The following is a 17,412-nucleotide window of genomic DNA, read 5'->3' as shown; positions in this document are numbered from 1 at the left end:
CCGACACGGTCCTGCACACAGACCCTGCAGGTACACAGCTGCTGCTTTTGGCTGAGCATGGTGGATCTTGAAAGGGGTCTTTCATCCAACAGGAGTTGTGGTTAACCAGGAAGGTTAAAACTGGAATTGAAGAGCAAGACTGCTTTGGGTATAATCTCTCTCCATTACAGCCTGCTGCAATGACATACAAAGCCTTTTCCTTTTTTTACTTCTTTTAATCCTTACTACAAAGGCCCAAAAAACCCTGGGTACTGGCTTAGTATGCCACAGCTCCTATTTAGTCCAGGATGCCCCAAAGTACTCGCTTCCCCCAAGAAAACAATCTATGCAGAGAGGAAACAAGAACTGGGGGAAATGGAGGGAGCTCAGAGGCTAGCAAAGGGACGGCTTGGCAGGCCACCACCAAGCAGGTCCAAGCACTTGGAAACATTCATGCAGGCCAACAGCTACATGAGACTACAGAGAATGTGGCAGCAACAACCTGCAAGTATCAGGCATGGTTATGGCTCCTATGAAGTGTCACGGCTTCATGCATCTTTTTCAGCAAAAGCCCACACTGCCTTTGAAGAGCTGCAACATCTAAAATGCATTTTTTTGCAAACCCTTACCCTTCCCACTGGAGACTGAGAGGCGGTATTTTCAGCTGGTTTGGGGCTGGGGTACCAAACAAGCACCAAGTACAAAGCAACCAACCCTGCTCATCCAGCCTTGGAAATGAGCTACCTCTTGGGTACCAGAGGAGGTGGGAGGGAAAAACAACACAGGACTGCAGGGAGCAGATATCACTGCCCACGCTTCTGTTGGCAGTTTGACTTTCCAGAGAGCATGTAAAGAATTTTTTTTTTTTTTTTTTTTTTTTTTTAAAGATTAGTGCCATTCTTTGGTTTATTCTGACAGACGCTTCCAAGCTCAGCAAGAGTGTGTCACACCTTAAGCACAGCTTGCCTGCTTGGGAAGGCTACAGCAGAAAGTTTTACTGAACTATTAAGAGACTACAGGAGCTAATGAATTGGCATTCATTTTCCCCAAAATGCGATCCAGAATTCAGTTGATGCTTTGTTGACAATAACTCAAACTTTCCCCTGTGTAATCCATAAAAATGAATCAGGCGTACGATACCTCACAGCAGATCAGGAGTTTAAAAACAAATACAAGAGGGATTTAGATACCTCATTACTACATATCACTTATATTCCGTGTATTTTCTCTCCATAAAATAGCAGACACATTAAAAGAAGATACTTACTGAAATGACAATCTTGAGCATTCAGAGCATCCCCTGCCCTGCTCGCATCTTGGACTGCTTATGTAGAACTACATTAATTCACAAGACCAGAAGGCAATCGCTTCACCACACAAACCTATCAACAAATACCACTCATGGAAAACCTTAGGGTCAGTGGGACTGTAGAAAGCAACCCATAATTCAGTTCAAGCAGTAACCTACCTAGCTAGTATGATTACAGTGAGCTACATCACTAGCCAAAGGGGACGTCCAAGGAGCACTCGGGGCTACATCGTCGCAGCCCGAAGGAAGAACTCCCTGAGATGCAGGCAGGATGCTCCAGCCCTGTTGGAGGGCACACCCAAGTCGTGACTAAGGGACAAAGCAGCCCTGGCATTTCCCTACTTATCTATAATCTAGATTATCCTATGAGTCAGAAGCACCGAACAGATGTAAAGTACAGAAATAAACCTGCCAGCAGGTAGCAGTCTTTGTCTTTAACTTCTGGTTTTAAAGTCACACCTATCTTTTTTTTAATTTATTTTTTACTACCAGCTCTTAAACAAGGAACAAGGTTATGGCTGGTTTGACTTCACTGTAGTACTGAGTGTTTTACTCTTCTACTGTTTATTATGTATAAAAAAAACATTTATGGTGATTGTCATGCTGTACAGCACTCAAAAGGAACAACCATCCTAGCAGCAGCTTTGTCTACAAGCAAGTCCATGAGGGTAACAGTCCTCAAGACAGATTTTCAAATCGACAAGATGTAGGACACCCACACTCCTGCTTTGCCTGCAGATGGACAGCCAAAGCTCAATTTCCACTTCATTCTACTTTCCAAGAGCACCTGTAGGTATCACTAAGGCAGTTCCCTTACAGGCTGCTTTGTGTCACTAACTGGTAATTCCAGGCACTTAAAGGCATGACAGGCTTCAAGGGGCCACTTAAGCCACTCACCTAGCCAGGACAATAATAGTTACAGTGGAAAGTTAGTGGCTAAGACTGACAAATTATTTCCCATTAGTCACCTCCGCTTGTCTCCAAAGTAGGTATTTTCTGAGTACTCTTCCACCTATTTTCTGGGCACACTTTAAAATGCACCAAGCACCTATATTGCATGGAAGAAGTAAAAGAGAATCAAATGTGTTGAAATTAAACATAGTATGGTTTCCATTTTTAAGCTGGCCAAAAAAAAAAAAATTACTTGAATGGGAAGACTCACGCTCAACCAGGTGCTACTGCTCTCCAAATTACCAATTCAAGGAGCTTTAGATAGATAAGAAGGTAACACACAATTTCAGATAATGAACATTATCTTCTGTTTATTGATCGAACTACTTCTCCACTGAGGATCGAACCATATAATTCACTGAAAACTACAGCCATTTTCAGGACTTGATGAAAACCTAAATATCAATTCACCAACGTGCTTTTAACACTAACACCAGGAATATTTTTCCTTCCCTTCTGTACACAGTTCATATTGTTGTTTTCTAAGCACAAGTGTACATGGTATTTATTTAGCAGCTGTCACATAATGCATCAAAACAGTTTCAAAGTTTGTACATAAACCCCACTCTCAAAAAGTTAACATTTGGTGGCTCAGGTTCTTTATTAATCCCCACAGACAAAAGGAGAGTTTTAATTTGACAAAAGCCTCTTTAATTCTTTGAGATACACTGTGGGAGACCAAGAAACCTGATTACCCACATCTCACCCAAAACACAAATCTCCTCCAAAACAGAAGGCAGTTAAATTCCTCCTGCCACCCCACAAAAACCAACCTCCTACCAAATGCTCAGGACACAGATTTCCAGACAAGAAAAATCAGTGTCTGCTCTCCCACCTGTTGCCTGCCAAACCCCATCAGTACCAGAGCTGACTTGCTTCCCTGCAGTCCGCAGGAATTTGAAGCTGGCAGAGGCGAGTCCCACCCCGACCAGCAGCATTAAAGCTCAGCCAGGCACACAAGGCTGCCTGAACCCCTTTATTGCTAAGGTTTTCCTTGTCAATGCATCCTCCTTTTGAAGGTTTACGAACCGCTCTTAAAAGTGTTTCAGCTGAAGGTAATCTTTCACTAGTAAATACACAAGAAAGTCATCTCATCTGCTCATCAACGGTACACACCGACGAGATCTACTATGCTGCAATAGCACTTCAGGCAACATGGCAGGGATTAGGTTAGTTTTGGAGATGGAATAGACAGCTTCAGGAGGTGTGTTCTAGCCCTAGCAATCCCATGTTCAAAGCTCCCAAGAAGGATACCGCAACCAACACTTCCGAAGCTGGCTGATCACCGTTATTCGGCACCAGCATGCTGCTGCCACTCAGCCGGGTTCAAGCTGGCAAAGACACGCCGCAGGCTCTGCTGGAGAGACGAGCGTGGCTCCCGCACGGCTGCGCTGGCAGCTTTCTGCCCCGTTCCCGCATTCGTTGATCTCTGTTACCCTTCTGCACATCGCCATGTGGGGTGAGAACGCCACTTTTTTTTTGCCTGTGGCAGCACCCTAATCAGACAGCAACCCCCCTTTTGTGCCACACCTCTCAACAATATGAGACAGACAACACCCGACAACATAACTGGTTGATGGAAAATGTAAAGATCAGGCAAGCAGAGACTGTAGAGTTTATTCCCCTTCGCTGTATTAGTTTCTCCAAATACTACACACACATTACTTACTTTCTGGTTGTTTTTCATTAGGCGTTATCGATCTCACAAAATCCTGCGGTGTCATAAAAACCTCCGATTCACCGTGCTCGTTTATGACTTTCAAAGTGGCAAAGTATCTGAAGATTTTGTCCGGTGTGGAGTAGGCTCTGATCCTGTTCTCATATTCCATCACCTGGAAATGAAATTTAAGCAGCATTAGGTGTGCACGGTTCCTCCCCCAACACCGATACTAGCACCTTCATCCTCTGAAGGTTTTGTCCCATGACAACCAAGTTGTGTGCAGCAACACAACACTTGAATGAAATAAGGCTGAAAGGGTCAAAATTCTTCCTATCCCCAGCCTTTTGACTACCAGGAAAATATGAAGTATCAACTCCTGATGTCCCAGAATTAAAAACAAACACTAAGTCTTTACTATCAATAAGTTTTGACTCTTCATGACAGCAAAGAAAAAAACAAATTAACAAAATCCCTGAAGGCACTTTTAAACACAGACATAAAGAAGCACTAGTATCGCATCTGTGAATCTAAAGCAGCTCAACATTTTAACCACAGTGCTGAAGGGTCTGATTTACGATTAATAAATGAAGTAAAAGAAAAGTCTTGGACAGCTGGGACTGTCCAATGACTTTCAAGCTGAGTCTTGGAAAAAATTACTTGGAGCTGCAGCTGGTTGCTCAGTCACCCGACCTCATTTTTTCCTCTTTTCTATCACATAGGCAAAATTCTGCAGAAACATTCTATACTCAGTCCTCTTCTCCCCACCAATCTGCCACTTGTTACCTCTGCCAGAAGCAGTTGTTTTGTACCTCTAACTTTTTTCCCCAACACTCGGATAGAATTAATCAAAGAGAACGGAAAGCTTTTATAAACAAAAATCACAACATAAGGCCACAAGGGAGGAAAAAGGCACCTACGCCTCATTATGTATTAGAGCATAAAACTCTCCTTCTTAGTTCAGCTTTTTACTCCTGCATTACACACCATGTTTAATAGTCCATAATGTACTTGAAACCTTCAGAACTTCTGGCCAAGAGCCACAGGAAACAAAAAAAAAGCCCAAACAGCCAGCCATCTGCTAGAAGAGAACAGGCAAGATCAAGGGTACTGCCAAGGCATCTGTAGATCATTTATGGCTTCAGTCCTGTTTCAGCCTTGTTCTTTAACTCAAACAACTTCTCCACCCTGATGTTTATCAGAAAGAAAACACCTTCTCTAATTTTTCATATTTCTAGGATAAAACAAGCCAAAGGCTTTTAATCTTCCAACCCAGGCTTGGGTAAAGTAGCTGGGGAAAGCAGAGCCTCTCTCCTCTACGCTTGTTCCAGCTCAGCTCTCTGGCAAATGTGACCTGAGGACAAGCAACACACAGCAGAAGGTCCCACTGATACAGCCTTGACATTATCTAAAGCATTCTCCCTATTCTTCTTCACATCACCTTAACTTTTTTTGTAATCAAGCCCATCAGCAACACAGAAATGTCCTTGCACCAACCAATACAACCAGCTCCATCTTTCCTGTAACCACCTCCATAGAAGAGAACTTTTGCAACTACTCCCTGTTGTAAGCAGCCTTTGCACCTAGAATCAAACTTCACCTGTTTTTATTGCTTCAGTCCAAAAGGTCCTCCTAAGATAGGGGCACTGGATCAAAAGCAATTGTTTTATTGCAAAGTTACAAGTCGCCGTCTATCAGCCAAACTGCAGTAAATGACAACATGCTGCACGTGTCTGCATCTATAGCTCCCACCCGGCAGGCGGTAACTTGTTATGCCAAAGTGATCTTCTGACTCGCGATGGCAGGTCCATATCTCACTCCTTCCTGTAGCGTGACCTGGTCTCATTATGAGTAACACCCCACTCAACTTGATCAGCCAAAAAACATAGTTAAGTACTTCTACCTTCAAGCAAAACAACTAAAACCAGCTACAGTGTCAAGCCCAGAACTGGAGCCAAGAGCAGACACCGCAGACCACAACCAACAGCTCCCTCCATCCATGACACCCTTTCAACACAGCTTGCTTCCTCACTAAAACACTTGTCTGCCCAAGACTTCATATTACCCCTGATTTCCCAAGCTGGTGGAATAATTTCTTGCAAGGCACCACCAAATGATTTCCTTCAGCCCAGCTAGGTAAGTTGCACCTCTTTTATTCAACAACTCCGCTGCTGCACCAGAGACCTAAGTCTTGACATATCTGACAGCACAACCACACTGCATCCCATTTGACTTCACATCTGCAATGGACCTTCCTTATCTGTTTTAAGTTCTTACTAAGATGCTACTGATGGGCCTGTTGCATTTTTTTCCTCATTTCTGGAGCATGGGCATTGCTGCTGTTCCTTGCCTGACATCTTTACTGAGAGTCCTCCAGCAACCTCACTGCCAACTTTTTCTTATCCCAAACTCAGGGTGATCCTCAAGGGCCCCACTTTATTGATGTTAAGCAGCCTACATTTTTCTTCACCTTTGAGCACAGCACTTTTCCAACACCCCATTCAGATCCATGCTTGACCACAATCATCACTCACAACAGAAGCAAACCATCTGTGTACTATGTGGCCCTTTCCTAGATCATTTGCCATCCTGTCTTCTATCCATGCACGCAGCAAAATTAAAAGCTTCCTCAGGTGACTGCCAGACACTCATGAGCGCACAATTTTGAATACGCTGCTGTAGAGCAGGGAGGGTCAGTCTCTGTTGCTCAAAAGCTATGTATGGCTCCCAAAGCGATATGGTGTGGCTCACAAAAGCCTAATAACGACACAGGCTAAAAAGAGGTCTTGTGGCTCAGCGTGCAGCACAACCACCCTGCACTGACCTGCAAACCCAGAGGTTTGCCCCCATGCAGTCCATGGTTTCATGAGAAACACAGAAGTGGCTTCGTGCTTCCCGTACTCCACTAAAAGCAGCGGAACACCCTTGCAAAGATAGGGCCTAAAGGTGCAGCAGGTGGAGAGCTGACAAGTCTTTTTCCATTAGGTCTCAGAGCAGCAAAATGGGAAGTTAAGGATTTGTAATGGCCATCTTCTGACACAGATTGCCGTGCCTGGATGAAGAGAGCTAAGCTGACCTATGATCTCCATGAAAGCTCAAAGCAGCACCTCTAAGCCCACTGCAGTATAAGGCGTGGGTGTTAGCTGTTAAGCGATTTGAGTTTCAGATCCATAAGAGAACATTAATATATACTCAAGGTTTCATGGAAAACTACTGTTAGTTTTAATTATTTGCAACCTCTTGAGTTCCCGCAATCAGCCATGACATACAAAAACTGCATAATTTTCAGGACAAATACATTCCTGAAAAATCATGAGGAACATCAGTCTTGAATAACGCTCAATCTAGACCAAAAAAATAGAACCTAAACTCTTGTTTAGTATCTCACAGGCTGTTTTCATCACAAGCAAAATTACTCTTCTCCCTCAAACTTCCCTATGAGAAGTCAGCAGCAACACTTCTTCCCTTTTGCCCGCAGCTGAACTCACAATTACCTCATTTTTGCTAACATGATTTTATCGGCTGGCAAAACTTCACAAATATGTTAACAAACCATACCTCTAAACTTGAAGACTGGCTTGAACATGGAAGCCAGATCAAGAAGGTACCTTTCAAACAGGAACAACTCACTTATTCAGGACTGGGTGCTAAACACGAAGTGTTTATCTGGGTGCCCTGATCTCTCTATACAAACGCAGAGACAAAGATCACACGTGTATGTATTTGGGTGCACACACCGCCATCTGTGAGGGTTTGGTTCTGAGCAATATAGACATAAAATCACCCCAGACAAGTCTCTCCTCCCATGACCTCTCACCTACGAAATACTCCAAAATCCCTTCCTGGCACAGCATGCACCCAGGCAGCTCCTTCCCCCAGTACGCACCAGTCCTTGATGTAGCGGACACCAGCCAAAAACTCTCATCCTGCCCCCAGAACTGCAGCCTCATGTAATCACAGCCTCCAGAAGGATACTATGTGACCAAAAGGGAAGAGCCCCTTTTTGGCACTTGTTAACAGAGCAGGTACTGGAGGAGAAAAATGATCAAGAAGTCTCTATTGCTCTACAAGAGCAAAGCTGCTGTTGAGACAATGTCTATGCTAAGCCTCAGCTTAAAAGGAAAAAAAATTAAATCCTGTGCAGACATGAAAATAAGGCACTAAATTAACATCTCAATTCACTTCCAGAGCATTACCAGAACCTCCCTGACAACACAGCAGAACAGGAACTCTGGCAGTCCGGCTCCACTGCACACATCTTAGCAGGCTAAATTAGTTAGGATTAATTTTCTTTGGGTTTCCTACTCTAACGCACACTAAAATGAAGTCTTAGCACAACACTCCTAAGGCAGCATACCTGCAGGACCCAGCAAACACTGCAAGTGGATCTTGATAAAGCAGTCCTAATGCTGTATGCAAACTCTTTCAGCAAGTTCATTAATGTCAGCCCACCCACGTCATGTATTACCGCTCATTAGCCTTCAAACCATAAAAGCACTCAATCTTTTCCTTTCCTCCTTTATGCAGTCAGGACCTATACATTGCATAGGCTGCAAGACAACACGTGCCCTGGAACCAGCAGCACACGATCCCAGCCCTGGCAGATGCCAAGCGATTTATATTTCAACTTCCTCTCCACTGAATCACTACCCAAAATAGCGATGTCACATCTAGTTCATTATTTCACCACTAATCATCAACTTCACTAAAAGCAACATTGGGATAACAAACAGGTGTTAACCACTTTCAATTAAGCTTAATTTTTTCCTCAAGGAAAACCCCACACTATTTTCACTTATTTACTGGAAGAGTTGGAAAGGGTTTTTACTGTGGGTTGTTTTGCCTTCCCCCCCCTTTTTTTCTTTTTTTTTTTTTAAATACAGAAGAGGCAGGAATTCCCTAGGTGCTACACAACTGATTAGGAAAGGAAGCAGCACATCCGGGGAGCAACCCCGATTTTGAGTCTGGAGCTGGGGCACACCTTCCTCTGTCATCTGAGCTGGAAACATTCAAACGTACCTCCTGAGATGACTCACTAGGGCAACTGCTGATCAAACACCAAGCCCACAACAGAGCTGCTCAAATATTAACACAGCACACCTGGGAGACTACCAGTTACATCCTGCATTAAACAAAGCAAAAGCAACACTGGCATTCAGGTCACAGAAGGTACATTCCCTCTAAAGGCTGGAGAGAAAAGGGCTTATGTTGACAAAAAGATTGTGAGGTCTGGTTTAAACAGTTCTCTCCCTGCTGAAATTTCTGCTCTTGAGTCAAACACTAAAGAACGAAGGATGGCTGTGGACTGAGAAAGGATCCAGGCTGCACATCATTCCCACCAGATCTTGGGCACCCTCCATGCCTGGCTTGCGTCTTATTTGGAAAGCGTGGGCACATTCCTCCCTGCCTAGCACGGGAAGGAAAGAGCCGGTCAACGTAAGCACGTCTCCTAACAACTGGAATAAAAGTCCTCACTTGCGAACAAACATTCTCTGGCTTCCCTAGCCAGAAGCACCCAACCATGTAAGACAAAAATCAATCATTACATACACTGTATCAACAAATGTTCTTTTTTAAAAATAAGAGCATGGTTGAAGGTGGATCGTTTCTTTGCACTTTGCAGCCTGCCTCCATCTGCTGACTCTGGGAAAAACAACCCACTTTTCTTGAGTGGTACTGGCAAGAGTCGAAGTTTTGCTGAAGCTGTCAAGAGTACCCGACACCCAGTTGCCAAGAAAATTAGCTGAAGCTGAGAACCCGTATTCCCGGACAACTCTGAGTATCTCAGTGTAGTATCTTACAGCATAAATTCACCAAGCTGCCACCAGCATGTCACAACAGGGAGAGTCTGGAGCCCCAAATACCACAAGGCACTTGAAATTTCAAGTTGTGTAATCTACTCTAACAAAGAACAAAGTATGATTCAGCAACTTCAAATGAAACAGCTCTTAATTTTTCATGAAAAGCTGTTAAGCCGCTATATATGACCATCCACAATTTAACAGCTAATGAGATGCAGCCTCCAGAATACAGGCTTGAAAATAATTATCAGAAGCAAGTCATACAGAACGGAATTGCGAAGAGCATATACTCCCATTCTCCTCTTCGGCACTGCAAAGATATTAAATCATCAAACACAGCCCAATAAAACCGACATCCAGACAGGTTTAAAAAAATAAAATACTGCTGTCTGCCAGCTCTCAGTTATTGGACTCTCCATCAGACCAAATCGTACATCTTGTAATAACAGTGGTTACAGATAGTACCAAACTAGACAGTTCTGAGGAGACCCAAGCTCTCAGGATTGCCCAACAGTGAAGGCAGGTCACAAGTTGACAATGTAGTTCATAACTCAAGCCTTCCTCCTCTTGAAAAAGTGTCTGATATGAATTAAATAGGCATCAGCATCGAAAGAGACATGACTAACCATGAATAGGGAGTGAGGCTGTATTTCAACAGCTACGTTTACATGGAATAATTAAAGGAAAAATTAAAGCACACCTTTCCTATAACCCTCCCCTCCACACTCATCCTCTGCTTCTTCCTACATGTGCTGTGTACGTTAACAGGTAAATGGGAAAATGGATGGACTCAAAGACACACATGCTAGATGCCCTAGATGGTTTTAAAGCTTTTGCACTGATTCCCTACTTTCCACCATCCTAACAGCCAGTAAGGCAGGAGCCTTGATTTCTCAGCAAGCCACTTCTTGGACATCCACTGGAGATGGGAAAAGAGGTCTCCATTTCAGAGGATCAGAGTACTGTGCTTTCCAAATAAACAAGTTTCAACGTAAAGAAACTCAAGGTAACATGCCAAGAAGTAGGTTCCCAAAACAGTAAGGTCCCTTAGAAAATAAAGACAAGTACAGAGCAAAAGCCAGACTCTATACATGTGCTGAACCACAATCTGAATAAAATGTTCTGTACGTCTTCTCCCTTTTTCCACTGTAGTGCAATGGTTGCAGGTGTAACCCGCCCAAGTTTGGTACCTTACGGTCCCTGAACCCAGAACGCTTTTTCTTCTTCCCTTCTGGCTGAGCCTCCTCGTCACCCGATGCAACAGCCTTTCTACCCTCACTGCCGCTGCTCTCCTCCTCCTCCTGCTTCACCTTCTCGCTCGGCTCTGTACTCGGATCGTGTCTTACAGAGGACGAGTCTTCTGCGTAGGCCCTGTACAAAAGAAAATATCGGTTTAAGGAAGTTATTGAGAGGGGAGCTAAGGCTACAAAGATGGCCCTACGAGGCTCTCCCTTAATGAAACACACGTTACAGTTCAGCACGGAGGACTGCAAAGCAAAAGCAAAGCAGTGATCTGTCTCCTTGGAATATTGTGTGCTTTTTCCCTGCTGTAATCAAATTTCTACCTCCCACACCCACCAAACCCATAATCACAGTAAGTTTCCCAGTCCAAGAACACCAGAGCAAAACACTCAATGAATTATCATACCCCCTCCCAAAAACTACACATGCAGGAAAGGTTGGGAAGGGCATACAATACCTCCTCTAGTGCTAAATTCCACCCCCGCTCCCCCCAGAAAGATTTATATGAAGTGACAGAACTGTGCTTTACCATCAGCACTGCAGGATTCAGAAAGAATAGCCTCTTTGTTTGAGCTCAGCTGATTTATTTTCTATCTCTAGCAGGTGACAGGCTGTTTTATTTCCCTCTTCCACCAATGACTCTTCTAAACTCCAGTGCTACAGGATTTGTGACAATAAAAACCGGACTTGTATTTCCAGCTTGAGGATAAGCAACTCTGGCAGAGCAAAGGTCCCCTGTCCCTTGCTGTTCAAATACAAAGATCTTCAGTGACCCCATTTGTAGACCAAGACTCAATACTCAAAATCCCTCAAAGCCATGAGCAACTCACGTAATTGCAACTGGCAATAGGGTGGGTTGAATAAAAAGCAGGATAAATCCATAAGCCAAACAATGCTATGGCTTTCCTACACTTTACTTGTAAAGTGGTTTATAACCAGACAGAGATCAGACCACATTAACATCAGCGAAATTATAATCTTTAAAGATACGTTAACATGTCACAAGCAACAAAGCGAATGGTTTGATGAGATTATTTCTCTTTCTAAAGGACTCAAACAGCTAGGCAAACATCCTAGCCTGCCTGTAACTTAAGCGAAGCCACCTTTATTTTGCATTCCTGGTGGTTTATTTTGGATTAATCACAGGGTGCAGGGTTCACAGTTAGGTGCCACTCATTAGCCAGCAGCCTTCAGATGAAGGCTGGTACTTTGGTACTCCCTGTAACCGTGAACACGGTCATTTACAGCTGTGTGAGTTTATTCAAGAAATGCTACCCTGGGAGAAAAAACAAAAACAAACCAAGATTTTTGAAGTCTCCCAAGCTCTAAGCAAAAGGCTGCACATATTTCATCCTACCCATTTCCTGGAAAACACAGATGTGGTATGTGAAATTAACAGAGCAGAGTCTGTGCCTGTCTCGCCAGCAATGCACAGCTTTGCAGCAATCTCAGCACATCATCTTCCAAAGAGAAGAAATGAGGGTAGGTGCTCCTTCAATTAATTTAAATGCTACCAAAATAAAAGACAATTCACGCCTTACCAACATCCAACAATTCATTAACAGTCACCGTATGGGATAAATGGGGAAGGGCTCAAGAACTCAAATCCTGCCACAGTACTGGTGGGAAGCAAAAGCTTTCTTATTCTAGAATAAACTCCCAAAGAGCATACTTAAGAATAGAGTGAATCCTGATGAAAGCAAATTAACTTTTGTTCATATTGTGGTAACTACTTCAGCAAACTACCAAAATCACTTGAACGACCACAAACAAGCTCCCGGCATTGCTTTGACACGTGATAACCCATGGCACAACGGCTGGGTGAAAGCCCTTCAGAGGTTTCTAGTCCACACTGGGACAGAATACAACTCCATCGCAAGGGTTTGATTTAATAAAATACACAAATGCTTGGTGAAGAGCAGTACCCACCGATCCTTTTCATGCAAAATAGAATCTAATATGCCAGCCTTTCCTTTCTGAAAGGGTCCTGAGCCTTCACCTGCCAATATATTTTCTTAAGTCTTATAGCAAACCATCTTTAAGACTCCCACTGAACCAAACTTTCCAAGAGAGCATCAAAACCCAAGTCCTCCAGGAGCATCTTAAGGCAGGGAAATTATCTCCCTAGAAGAGCCAGGCAGCTGATCTGTCTCTTGGAGCATGAAGTCCATGCTGACACCTCTCCTGAAGCCCTTCCTAAAAGCTTAGTCAGCACTGGCACATCTTTACAGAATGGTGGTTTTGGCTGATACACGGTTTGCTAGAATAACCCATTGCATCTGAGGCTACAACAGCAGCGTTGACAAGGGAGGCCCTTGTCTAGGCAGGACACCAGTCTTACGTAGCTCTGAGAGAATCTCTTGGGAAAGGTCCTGCGGACAGAAAAGCAGCAGAAAATTGACAGCTTATCTACACAACCGAGCTAGTCTGTATGAAACATGCCAGAGAATAGCTCTATCAAGTAAAGATTTGCTCCCGTAATGCTTGACTGACAGCTAGCAAACCAGGAAAGGAATAGATGAAAAATCAAACATTTTCAGCAAATCCTACGCATTCCTTCAACCCATCACGCTGTCAAGCCGGTTGGCTACAGCAATACAGACGTAGGCTGTTTGAATACAGTCGGCTTTCTTCCCCCCACCTCTAGTGTATCTAGGTAATTAACTTTGCTCTACAGTTAGATTACCTTCCCGGCATACAAGCAAAATGGGCTATGAGAATAAAAGCAGAACTTGTAGTCTACTTCTCAAGCAAGGTTTTAAACAATACCTGCTATTCCTTACCTTCAGGCCACGGTCCAAACTACTCATGAAGTAACCACTGAATGATCTACTCTCTACGTACATCTACTATGTGTATTTTCCACCCTGCACAACCATCCTCAGTTGAAATCCTTGGCTTCCAACACCTGCAACTTCCATACTATGTCCATATAAAGGAGTCTTTCAATGCAGATGTCGAAGTACAGCTGGAAAAACCCCATAGCTCCAGAAATATCCATCCTGCTGGACTGCCATCAGCAAGTGAAGACTCTCCATCTCCTTTTTTGATCAGACCGACTTTCCAACAGCCTGCATGTGGCTGCAGCTTCTGCACAAAAGGGAAGTGAAAATACAAAGGCTCCCTTCACTATATGCCAAGACTAGCTGCCAGCCTCTCTCCATGTAGCGTGCCTGCCAAGATCCAACCCTCCCAAGCCTGTTCAGGGCCTTTTTTTCCCCCCAGTGAAGTGAACTTGAGGCAGAGACCATATTTCCCACCTACTTGGTAATCTCTTTTAATCCTTGTAGGAAGCTAACAATCAAGCGTAAAACTAGGTTCACCATCCCCAAAGAAAACCACCTAGCTCCCACAGAGGACTACTCAATGCTAAATTCCCACTTAGTAAATAATTCTTAGAGAAAGCCAAACACACACAACCAGAGAACATAGATCCACGAAGAATCCTGGGACTCCCACCAGGCATTGGCATGATAGTCCACGGTTGCAGGTTTTTCAATTAAAGAAATCACAATCCCTCACTTAAAAGGATTTTTATTCCTCTTTGAGAGACAGAAGCAGAACAGCGTGCTAAAAGAACAAAGCTTCGTGCCAGAGGTAATGGTGCTCAGTCATTCTAATACTGAAGACAGTCGAAAAGTATTTCAGCTGTCAGATGCTATTTAGTCTCAGAAGGAAATGTAGAAAACTTAACAAGAAGTTGGGTGCTCAGGAGTCAGCAAAGGCATTGACACCAAACAAAAAGCAGGAGAGAGGAATCCTGACTGACAGGTATGTTCTTCAGTTGAATAGTTGCCATTCACCTTGTATGTAAACATCTAGAGACACTTGAGTGGGGTATAAAAGCCACTTAAAACTTCAGGCTTTCACACTGAAATGGAAAAGCAAGGTTGGACAGAACATTCGTAAAAGTAGGCAACCTCTAGAAATAGGGAGTACTTTAAGTGAGGATCTCTGTCTCATCCTCAGCTCAACCATGTTCAGCAACTAAATTAGTTAGCTGAAGCTTTCATAAGAAATTAACCAGAAATTATGAAGATCCACAGACCGATTTTTCAGGATGTCACCCCACTCACAGGACTTTACTACTTTGCTTCCTTCCTCATCTTTAACAGTATTTGACACTGACATAAATTAGCACAAAGAATTCGTCACGAGAACTGCAGTGAACACACTGAAATTAAGACAGATTCCAGAGATGAGCACGAACAATTAGATTGAAGAGACAGCTCTGGATACCAGCCACAGCCTAAAATAGGCACAAGAACATAAGGAGACAGCAGCGTAGTCTGAGAGATGTGTATGCCCTTCCTTCCACCCCAGCCAGCAGCAGCAACATCCCTGCAGAAAGCACCTTCAGCTTCTGATGGTGCACTCCAAGGAAGAGCTGGACCAACTGGAAAAGATCTGACAGGGAGCAGTAGGAGTGGTTAAGGGCCCAGAACACACTGTGGGAAAAACTGACCTAAATAAGTCAGATTGCAATAAGATGGAAAAGAAGGTGAGAAAACTGTATTATACATAAAAAAAACCCAGCTGCTGCAGGACTGTTCTCTTGGTCCAGTGAGGACAGGACAAGACACAGGACATGTGCTTAAGGACATCATAAAGGAAGACATTTATATACGAGGGAAAGGAAAAGCCTGTGCATACATATGTACACATACACAGAAAGCGTTTAATGTTAAGGACAGGGGAACACTGGAATCAGCTGCTGGGGAGGATTTATTCCATCACTGCTCTCTCCATCACCAACAAATTGCTAAAAATAGGTGAGACAGCTGCCTGTCAGGACTAGCTTGGAAGCACCCAGCCCTGCCTTGGCAGCAGACTAGCTGATTTGTCACGCTCCCTCCCACTCGCCTCTTCGGCAGCCCGGTTAAGCACTAGCACCAGCACCAGCACGTGGGTGAAGACAGACAGGCCAGGGTGTGACGGCCTCTGCTTTAAGCCCCTTGAAGTGGACTACTCTGAAGAAGATGAACCTGAATGGTTTTAGGTTAGTCTTACCACCTAACTTGGATCTTGTGGGATAACATGCCACTCCTTAGAGATGACTCTCCAATAACCTGCAGAGGAAAGTAACTGCTTCATGCAGTTTGTCACACCCTGGAGGCTTCATACTGACATTACCCTCATGTGCTCGTAAACTGTAAATCTTAATTTCTTAATCCAGGATATGCTTCTTACATTTCCAAAGTGAGCCCACCCTGAGTGGGGTATGGGACCGTAGCCCTGAGCTGCAGCCCTGACAGATGCACGCAGCCACAACTCGGTTAACATCTGCCATACATAGAGCCACAAGCCTGTGCTTCTCACCTCCCAGACACGCTGCTCACTTGAGCTTCTCTTGACCTGAACTGTACTTGGAAGGCTGACAGGCTCGATAGCTTCTTTTTTCCCCCCAAGAAAACTGCAGTTGCTTTCAGTCACTGCTGCAACTCCCCTTGTATTTGCTCCTGGGCATGCAGACTATACAGCAAGGAAAGGTAACTGAATAAAACGGTGAGACTGGTAGAGATAAGAAGCACGAGGTAGGATGACCACATGCACCCAGTAAGAGCACCGCTAGCATCCTATTCCCTATGCCTTGTCCCCCCAAAAGACAGCAAGCTCATCACCCTTCACCACTGTCACTCACCAGTGTTTGTTTTCAAGAAAAAAAAAAAAATCTTAGGTTGGGAGAGTAAGGGAAGCAAAGCAGAGCCTCTGATGCTACAAGCTTTTTAAGGTGCCCTCTAACACAGGAAGTCTTTTTTCTCCCCCTGTTTTATTATTTTCCTTTTTTACAGTACTTGCAGTTTTGTATGAGCCTGGCTTTATCAGCTTGGAATTATGAGCCAGCCCAAGGGATACAAATAAGTCTCTCAGAATGACAACGACCAGCTGCTGAAGATTGTTTTATTGGGTATTCAAAGCTTATACCCAAGGGTGAGGAGGATGCCATAATTGCTAAAAAATACAAGTGAAAAACCTGACAACTTCTGTTCAGAAGAAAGCAAGCCCTGTAAAAATAAGGAAACAGAAAAGATGGGAAGAGAAAGTTAAATGCACTCCATATAAATTGAAAGCTAGCTACTGTAGAAAATTGATAAGCAGCCAAGGAGGAAGCAATGACCAAGAGAACACGATCTTTTTATTGTCTGAGTTATCAAAAACAACACGGATGAATCGTAAATAAATTGAGATTATTGTTTACAACGTTATTGGAAGCAACAAAACTATATATTTCCAAGTGAACACTTACTCTGTTTACAATGCTTTATATTCTATATATCCTGATCTCCTCAAGAGAACACAAACAAGCTCTACTTGAATAGTAGTGAAGGTCTGTACAGTGACACTATAGATATGTATTTTTACTCAGGTCTTTATAAAGCTTTCTGCCGAAGGCTGAGGTTTAGTTTTAACAAGAATAGGCTGAGACACTCTGCCTAACAGCTGCTGATACTCAGTAAGCCTTAACTCATTAC

At 43.7% G+C, this 17,412-nt stretch overlaps 1 protein-coding gene across 5 annotated transcripts in view; it reads right to left on the bottom strand.

The window, feature by feature from the left end:
- MICU1 (mitochondrial calcium uptake 1) overlaps positions 1-17,412 on the bottom strand; it is a 110,790-nt gene that overhangs the window by 71,888 nt on the left and 21,490 nt on the right. For 4 of the 5 annotated variants that reach the window (XM_075109378.1, XM_075109381.1, XM_075109377.1 and 1 more), the window contains 2 exons: positions 10,888-11,068; positions 3,909-4,071 (listed from right to left, as the gene is read on the bottom strand). In XM_075109378.1, the coding sequence (XP_074965479.1) occupies positions 3,909-4,071; positions 10,888-11,068 (344 nt within the window). The remainder of the gene's footprint in view (positions 1-3,908; positions 4,072-10,887; positions 11,069-17,412) is intronic. The other variant, XM_075109382.1, reaches the window with a different exon arrangement.

This window comes from Phalacrocorax aristotelis, chromosome 14 (assembly GCF_949628215.1).
Source record: "Phalacrocorax aristotelis chromosome 14, bGulAri2.1, whole genome shotgun sequence".
Lineage (NCBI taxonomy): Eukaryota > Metazoa > Chordata > Aves > Suliformes > Phalacrocoracidae > Phalacrocorax > Phalacrocorax aristotelis.
The sequence above is the reverse complement of the archived record's forward strand: the minus strand, read 5'-3'. Positions and strand labels throughout refer to the sequence as shown.